This window comes from Octopus bimaculoides, chromosome 18 (assembly GCF_001194135.2).
Source record: "Octopus bimaculoides isolate UCB-OBI-ISO-001 chromosome 18, ASM119413v2, whole genome shotgun sequence".
Classification (NCBI taxonomy): domain Eukaryota; kingdom Metazoa; phylum Mollusca; class Cephalopoda; order Octopoda; family Octopodidae; genus Octopus; species Octopus bimaculoides.
Window position 1 is genome coordinate 16698719 of NC_068998.1, and position 9813 is coordinate 16708531.

The 9813-nt window shown below is 35.6% G+C and overlaps 1 protein-coding gene across 2 annotated transcripts in view; it reads right to left on the reverse strand.

Annotated features, from left to right (window-relative positions):
• LOC106871197 (mediator of RNA polymerase II transcription subunit 8) overlaps window positions 1–9813 on the reverse strand; it is a 19673-nt gene that overhangs the window by 8977 nt on the left and 883 nt on the right. The window contains exons 2-5 of one of the 2 annotated variants that reach the window (XM_014917543.2): window positions 8351–8469; window positions 5953–6097; window positions 4465–4605; window positions 453–473 (exon numbers count right to left, since the gene is read on the reverse strand). In XM_014917543.2, coding sequence (XP_014773029.1) covers window positions 453–473; window positions 4465–4605; window positions 5953–6097; window positions 8351–8469 — 426 coding nt within the window. The remainder of the gene's footprint in view (window positions 1–452; window positions 474–4464; window positions 4606–5952; window positions 6098–8350; window positions 8470–9813) is intronic. The other variant, XM_014917544.2, reaches the window with a different exon arrangement.

Sequence of the window (9813 nt, forward strand, 5' to 3'; positions counted from 1 at the left end):
ATATATATGTATATATATATATATATATATACACATATACACACACACATATATATATATATGTATATATATATATATACACACACACATACATACATATGGATGGGGAAATTACATAACTGTCTGTAAGACACATAATGGCTTCTATTAACATAGAAATGTATACTTAGAGAAACATTTTAGCCATAATATAAGAAACCATCAAAGAGGATAAAGAAAGAAATGAAAGATACAATGAGGACAGAGTACGGTACAAATATCTGAGAAGCATGCACAATATGAGAGAGTAATGTTAGTTCAGCAAGTCTGGATCAAGAAGAGGTTTTCTTTTTTTGTTTTTTTTTTTAACAACTTAAGTCAATGTTTCATAGTTGACCTGTTGCTGTCGAATGGGAGACAAGACACAAGCAGACAATGACTAAAACAACATATAGGACATAAGTACAACTTACCTGGCTGTACAGCATGTAAGGCTGCATCAAAGAAATACAGTAAAGAAATAACATTCGTTTTATTTACACAGTTTGGACAAGTAAGGGTTATATGGAGAAAAATAAATACATATACGGCAATAGGAATCAAAAGAGGGCTTTTGTTAAATAGTCAGGAATAATGAGACAATTTTCTACACATCATCAAATTATTCTTTTACTGGTTCCAGTCATTAGACCATATCATCCTACTCATTTAAGCCCTACACTCCCAATAGAGCGTAGACCATTGACAACAGGAAAAGCCCCCGGCCCATCAGGAATCACTGCTGAGATGCTTAAAACATCTGGTGGTGTGGGCTATGGCCTAGTTACCTGCATTGTAAACCATGTAGTTTATGATGGAGTCATACCCAATGACTGGCATAACAGCACTATAGTCAACTGCAACAAGGGTAAAGGTGATGCTTTAGATAGAAATAACTACAGGGGTATCAAACTGCTGGATCAGGTGATGAAGGTCATGGAGAGGGTCATAGTCCATCTCATTAGGGAGAGAGTCTGCTTAGATGAGATGCAGTTCGTTTTTGTGCTGGGTAGAAGCACCACTGATGCTATATTCCTGGTTCGACAACTGCAGGAGAAATACCTAGCTAAAGATAAACCCCTATACTTGACTTTTGTGGACTTGGAGAAAGCCTTTGACAAGGTCCTCCAATGCCTTATCTGGTGGGCAATGTGGAAACTGGGGATTGATGAATGGTTAATAAGGGCTGTACAGGCTCTATACAGAGATGCCGTTAGTAAGGTTAGGATTGGCAATGAGTATAGTATAGAATTCTGGGTAGAAGTAGGGATCCACCAAGGATCAACTCTCAGTCTCCTTTTATTCATCATAGTCCTCCAGGCAATAACAGAAGAATTCAAGGTGGGTTGTTCCTGGGAGCTCCTCTATGCTGATGGCCTGGCCCTTATAGTAGAATCACGATCAGAAGTGGAGAAGAAATTTCAGGTGTAGAAGCAAGGTTTAGAATCAAAAGGCCTTAGAGTCAATGTAGCAAAGACCAAAGTTCTAGTAAGTAGGAAGGCGAACTCATCACACACCCTCAGGTAGGTGGCCCTGCTCGATTTGTAGAAAAGGTGTAGGTAGAAACTCCATAAGATGTACCCAATGTAAGCTATGAACACATAAGAGGTGGGACTGCACCTAGAAAGTTCCCCTACGAGGCACAAGTCCGGGCAAGGTTGTTTATGGAAGACCAGCAGTCGCCCATGCATACCAGCCTCCTCTCTCCATGCCACCAATGTTATCCAAGGGAAAGGCAAAGGCTGATACAGCTTGGCACCAGTGATGTTACAACTCATTTCTACAGCTGAGTGAACTGGAACAACATGAAATAAAGTGTTTTGCTTAAGAACACAATACACAGCACAGTCCTAGAATCGAATTCACTACCTCATGATTGTGAGACTGACGCTCTAACCACAGCCACGCGCCTTCACTAAGGAGGTCTATAAATAATATCAAATTATGGTAAAGTAATTTTTTTTGGCTCACTCCATATACACATATGCATTCACAAACACACACACACACACAGACAAAAACATGCACATAACTTGCATACATACATTCACACACACACATTAGGACACTTATCATCGCAGAAACGTATTGGATTGGAATTAGATGCTTTGTTATACACTCTGTATGTTGTATGAAATGCAATGATGTGAACTCTTTACCAATCGAGTGAAGTACAGTTCAATTGTTTATCTTAAACGATTCTGAATACGCCTCATCATTCGATCTGGTTAGCCAGATCTGGATTATATCAGAGTACTCACAAAGTACCTACCCGAATTCCAAATCCCAATTCTTTAATGTTACATGCACGGGCGCACACACACACACACACATGCATGCACTCAAGTGTGCACACATATATATATATACATACAAGTATATATATATACATACATAAATATATATATACATATGCACACATATATATAAGGCTAGCGGAGTTAGATGTTAAAATAATTGTCTAAGGGATAAAAATATCCATTATACTATCAGTATATTACCTATATTTAAACATGGGAAAACATGTTATGCTCATAAATTATAGGCAAAGAAGGATAAACAGGAGTTTATCAGGAATCAAAATTTAAAGAAAACAGAAAATGGAGATAATATTGATGAACAACAATTGATTTTCATCAATTATTATTTATTGATTATTTACAAAAAGATTGCTAGATGGCTATTAGATGGGATGCAGTCTTTTTGTAAATAATTAATAAATAAAAATTGATGCAAATCAATTGTTGTTCATCAATATTATTTCCATTTTCTGTTTTCTTTAAATACACACACACACATATATATATACACACATACATATATACATGTACACATACACAATATAGGTAGTTAGGTAAAATTCGTCTGTCTTCCATGCTGGCATGGGTGGGACAATTTCTAATAGGAAATTCCTTACATGTCCATCTAACATGTTAAACTCTATGACTCCTATTAGCAAATGAAATGCATGTAATGGTGATTAATAATAGCAAAAAATTTCCAATTTCCTGCTTTGTTTGTTTTGTTATATATATATTTTATTTTATTTATTTATGTGTTTCAGCCAAGTGGCTGCGGTCATGCTGGTGCACCACATGGAGATATATATTTTAGTGTTAGTGGTAATAGAGAATCTAAAGGAACCAAATTTCATGCCATGATAAAGCACCAAAAAAGATGTGGACAAGCTGGAAACAAAAAAATGTTGAAATTAAGTTAGTTATTATCTGTTATGGTACACTAATTCATATTCCTTTGATTAGAAATCTTACCTGCTTCTCAAAACTACTGAATCAAGTTAAAACGATGTACAGCTAAAATATGTTGACTTATATGTCAAGGATTCCGTATCAGGCGCAATAATGTTTAAAACCACAAAAAAGATCGGAATATAATTGATGTTGTTGTGGTTTTGCCTCAGGACAGCCCTGCTGAAGTAAATCTATAATGAAAATGAACCAGCTATGATCATAACATCATCTTTTCAGACAATGTTTCTAGAACTACTGTCCGGAACTTCCATTTTAAGATAGTGATGTATGATCTGAAGTGAATTTGACTGCTATTGTTACCGAGTCATAACACAATGTAGAGGTTCCTTTGTTGATGTATTGAGAATTGATATTTTATTGCTAGGAATGTTTGTCATAAGATGACAGGAGACAATTTAAGTAAATGTATTTTATATGATCTAATTGTTGATATGCTGGAATGAAAAGTTAGATTAAACTTGATTTGTATCTTCACTGAAAACACAAAGCTGCCATCAGCTACTCAATAGTAAAAACTCTTACAGGCTTTGAGGAAATGTCTAGTCCATTTAGGTTTCTAATCATGACAATGCCAGTAGATTTCAAAGGCATAAAATTGAAGATGTATTAGTAATATATTTGAGGTTAGAGTTTGCAGCTCTTTCTGTGTCAAGCAAATTGCATTGAAGCCCTATTCATGAAGCCTGGGATCTATGTAGCTAGTACTAGTTAACTGTAGTAATTATATATTGGTTTCAGATTTTGGCACAAAGCCAGCAATATTGGGGGAGGGATGAAGCTGATTCCTTGGTGGAATTTGAACTCAGAATATAAAGATCGGTGAACTACCATTAAGTATTTTGCCCAGTGTGCTAACGATTCTGCCAGCTTCCTGCCTTAACTGTAGTAATTATATATTAATACAAGCTACCAAATTTTCTTGTGAATAAGTTGCCTCCCTAATTTAGAGTTAAATCTTGGAACAAAATTTTTTCCTTACATAGTTTTAGCTTTGCCCTATGTCTGAGTTGCACCCCAGTTTTTTGTTTTTTTAAATCAAATATAAAATAGTGTGACTTACACAAGAACAGATATGGTAATTATATTTCTTAAAGAAATTGATACTAAACACAAACAAAGAAAAAAAAAAAAAAGAAAACATTATTTTTCAAAAACAACCATGCTCTCGTCTTACCTGTGTTGTATCATGGCTGCTAGGGCCTAACCGACAGGTAAGTTCATTGAACTTCTCTTCAACTTCAGGTTCTGGTTTGGTTCGAAGGTATACAGGAACAACTTCATGATTGAAAATCATTAATCGGCCTTCAGTTAGTTTCTACAAAAGACAATACAGTAAAAGAAGTTAAAAACTCTTAAATTGCTGAGCAATTTCTATCCAACTGTGTAGTCAAGTTTACTCCTTTGTTACTCATATTCATGTATGCACAGTTATGTAAGCATATAACTGTGCCTACATATAGTAAATCTATTATTACAGATGTGGCAGGTTGTCTAAAGATCACATCAATTCATCCCATGTGTTTATTTCTAATTTTAAATGTCATTTGAAGTTATTGTGTAAATAAGTGTACACTAATTCATTTACAAATGTATAAATATACAAAATGACATATGTATTTGTGTGTGCATATATATATATATATATATATATATGTACTTCATGTATATATGCATTTCATTTAGATCTGTGGTTCTCAATCATCTTTTAGCTACTGACCCTTTTCATTCTTATTTTTCTTAGATGGATCTTCATAGCCATTTGATGTTCAAAAAATCCCATTGTAAAATCAGGTCATGTGTGGGTATCGCTCTCACTATATATTACTAAATAATGCACATAAAGGTTTATTTGTTAGTTCAGAAAAACGAGATTTCTTAAAATTAAATAATCCTATAATGCCAATTATATTCATTACCTCATTAGTAGGTAAGTAGGGGGTCATTATATTTAATATGCAAAAGCCATTGTAGAATTAAATAAACAGAGAGGAAAAAATATTAGCTGACATACAGTCAACATCATCATCATCGTTTGACGTCTGTTTTCCATGCTGGCATGGGTTGGACGGTTCGACTGGGGTCTGGGAAGCCAGGAGGCTGCATCAGGCTCCAGTCTGATCTGGCAGTGTTTCTACAGATGGATGCCCTTGCTAACGCCAACCACTCTGAGAGTGTAGTGGGTGCTTTTTACGTGCCACTGGCACAGGGGCCAGAGGGGTCTAGCAATGACCACGATCGGTTGGTGCTTTTTATGTGCCACCGACACGGAAGCCAGTCAAGGCGGCGCTGGCATTGGCCATGTGTGGATGGTCTTTGCAACATTGACTCTAAGGCCCTTCGGTTCTAAACCTTGCTTCCACACTTGAAATTTCTTCTATAGTTCTGGTAGTGATTCTGCTATGAGGGCCAGGTCATCAGCATAGAGGAGCTCCCAGGGGCAACCTGTCTTGAATTCCTCTGTTATTGCCTCGAGGACTATGATGAATAAGTTCACAACAGAGTTTAAAACATTTCTTGTATGGCATTTGTAAAATTTTGAAATAAATTTTCAGAACAGAGGGTTAAAAATAACATTAAAAGAAAGGAGCTATCAATCAAGACTATAGTTTCATATATATGATGAACAGTTGCTTTCAAATATTTAGAAACATTAAAAAGTTACTTCAAGTTCTGGATCTTTATCTGGAGAAAGAGCAAGTGGAAGCAAGACATAATTCTTCAAAGGTGGGATTTTTTCACTTTTTAATAATCGTGTCAATGAATTCAGCTGTCCTGAGAGCAAGGCAAAATTATCAAGTGCATTTGGCCTGGAAAAAGAGAGAAGAAAAAGAAAAAGCAAAGTTGAAACCTGTTCAGGAATATTGGAGATGTAGGAAGACATGGAAACAAAGTAATGAAAAAAAACTGAACAACATGAAAGAGATGACAAAAAGATCATAATAGGAGACTCATGGTACTGGAGAGTACGTGCCCACTAATGCCAACATAGCAAAATGGTCATTAAACTAATGATGGTGGTGATGAAGTTTGGGGTATATATAATTAGGTCTCTTGTCTAATATATTCCTATTAAGTCTCTCTTTGTTCTCCTAATCTATTCACTGTACCACATCACCTGTGAAATAAAGTCACTGTTTATATTGAATCCATCTTTCATCCCAACTTTGCTTCTCTCTCACCATCTCACTTTATGTCTCAACTCCTTTCATCCACAACAATTCCCAAGTAAAAAGGAATGGAAATGGATATGTTTGTATTTGGCACTCAATAACATCACCCCTTTCTGCTAACCATCTCTACCCCAAGTAACTCTTCATTGATATTTACCAGTTATCATCATCCACATCCATTACTGTCACCTGCTCTCTCTCTTAGCACAACACAACTTCATTGCTATCCCATCATATTGTGCTATTTTTCTTCAATCTCCTCTCTAAAACCAAAAGTCAAAGTGTTTATTTAACTTGCAACAATATAAAATCATTTTCTTATTTGACTAATACCAACTACATAAAGTACCAGACACTATGAAAGGTGTGTAGCAGAGGCATGATTGTTCTTTACCTTTAGGTATCTGCATTTTGCCTCCTTACCTTTAGATACCCATTTTGGCTCATAACGTGATGGTCAAGTTCATTTAGCTTTACGTGGGCTGTCCACCCCTTAATGTGATAGACTAACCAGGTGTCCCTACATCAGCTATTTAAGGGAAGCTTTTTCCCTGCTTATTCCTTAGGAAGGTGGGTTTGGATTGACATGAGAGCAGTTTATTCCACTTTGTAGCTTCAGCAAGAGCAAAACTGTAGCAGGAATTTCTTGATGCAATGCTTAGCATTTTTTTCCAATGTTCATCTTCATTTTCGAGAAACACTTTGAAACTATGTAATGTATTTAACAGATTTTTCACGTTATGCTAGTTGCTGTATTTCCATTTAGTGTTGGAATAAATGTTGCAGTCAATTTTATATTGTCTTTATATTTATTGATGTTCGTTATCCTGATTTTTATTTACCCAGAAGATATATTACCAGGACTTAAATCACATTGCATCACTTAACATGACACTATGCAAAGTGTTTCACTGTAATTTGCCTGACATTATACCACTGAGTCTCTCCTGTACCACTCATATTTTCTTCTTCTCCATCTTATTGGTCATCACTCTTCTATTCATATTCCCTGTCATGTTTCCCATGTAGTCTAGTGGGTAGGATTCCCGACTCTCACCCAGGTAGCCTGAGTTTGATTCCCGGTGTGGGAACTGGTTAACTTTGTGTAACCTATGCCAACATGGAAAGCAGACACTAAATGATGATGATGTTTCCCTCAAGAAGAAAAGAGACAATATAGATTAAAGAAGACATTTTAGCCTTGCAGGGAGACATGGTAACTTCTCTAGTGTTGGTAACCTGATAAAATGTAGCCAGTACCCATTGTAAAGTGGCTGGCAATTAAACAGAGACAACATAGGACACAGGGGATTCTTTAGTTTTGTTGAGAACATGACAACTTCTGTTGTGCTTATGTCATGATAATATGCTCTTTGTACACTTTGTTAAGTGGTTGATGTTAAAAAGGGTATCCTGTCATAGAAATCATGCCAAAATGAATTGAAAAGGCAAGACGTGATCCTTTGACCTGTCCAAAACTGAAGTAACTCCAAATAAGAACTGAATTGGACAGCGATAACACATGAAACCTATGTCAGCATAAAAACATGTTTTGATATTCGTCATTTGGTTGTTGATATAACAAATGTAGAAGTATTAAAGAAATCAATAGACCTACATGAACTCAGCATGCAGAAATAGATATAAAAATGATGAAAATAGAGTCTTCAAAGAGAATCTCTTCATTGTTGCTCAGCCAAATGAAAATAACTGAAAAGAAAGGACACATTAGATAGTGCAATTGTAGATATAAATAAAATTATGGGATAATCACAACTGGAACACTTTTGATAAGAAGTCAGTTTGATCAGGGCTGACTTGTGGTTAAACAACAGCCATGAGCTCCATTTTCCTTTAAAAAGAGAAAACTGGAAAAATTAAATTACTCACCATGACATTGAAGCATATTCATGCTCTATTTTCATCAGAAAACTGTGAATACAATTTTTCAAATCAGAAATTCTTTGTGTGATTGTATCTAAAGCAGCTTCTAACTGTTTTTCTTCTCGCTATGAAAATCAAATGAAAAATATTTGTTAAAGCATATTTTATGAAGCCTTTTTCTTGTCAAAAGAAAGGATAAAAGATATTAAAGGATATGTAAATATCCAAATTTGCAAAATAATCTGTTTCCATTCACTATTTTAATATTTGTTTCCCACTTTCTTTATCATCATCATTGCTGAACCTTACGAAGGAGATAACAGAAGACCGAGATATGTGGCACATTGCTGTACTCGAGAAGACCCAGCCACCACAACAGAATTGAGATCCTAAAGCCAAGGTACCACATAAAAAGCATTGATGTGGATGCTGGTATCATGTAAAAAGCACTGGTGATGGTGACATGTAAAAAGTACCCACTACTCTCAGTAAAGTGGTTGGCTTTAGGAAAGGCATCCAGCTGTAGACACCAAGCCAAAACAGAATATGGAGCCTGGTGCAGACCCTGGCTTTGCCTGTTACTGTCAACCCATCCAACTCATGCCAGTATGGAAAATGGACATTAAATATTGATAATAATGATGATCATCATCGTTTTAACATCTACTTTTCTATGCTTGCATGGGTTAGATAGAATTTTGTGAAATTTTCAATGGCCAGATGGCTTTCCTGTCACCAAGCAAAGAAATATTACTCCATGGTTGCGACATGTTCAGGTAAAATATTGGAAATGAATGGCACTCTTTTACTACAATTATGCAATATCAAGACAAACACACACACATATGTATTTATGGTGGGATTCTTTCAGATCTCATCTACTAAATCCACTCATGAGGCCTGGGGTAATAGTAGAAGAAATTTGTCAAAAGTGTCATGCAGTGGGACTGAATCGCCTAAGGTTTGTCCATAAATGGCATGTAGCTTCATTTTAAGGAATATCATCTGAAATTCTTTGTATTAAGTTTTCGTCAAGAGCAAGACTCATGAATTTTATGTGTACTGCGATAAAGTGAATGTACAATTGTTTACCCGTTTTGCTTTATATGATGAAGTGTTAGGGATAGAGAAATTATGTGAGAATATGACGGAAAGTGCTTTAGCATTTTATTTAGCTTTACAAAGCAAGGGATCACTCGTAAATTTGATAACCGGAAGTGGCCGCTGACAAATGTAGCGAAATTTCAAGCAGAAATAAAGTTAGTTTACAATTCTACAAGAGCAAAATACACATTTTAAACTAAAGTATCAAAACAAAATCCAGTAAGGTAAAATGAAAACAAACAAAATTAACCAAAGTCAATATTCAATGTTGAAATAAATATCGAAAGTAAACTATTTCGAGTTTTTACAGGATAGAGCGAATATTTCTAATTTTGGCATAACTACTGAAAGTTATGACCTCCCAA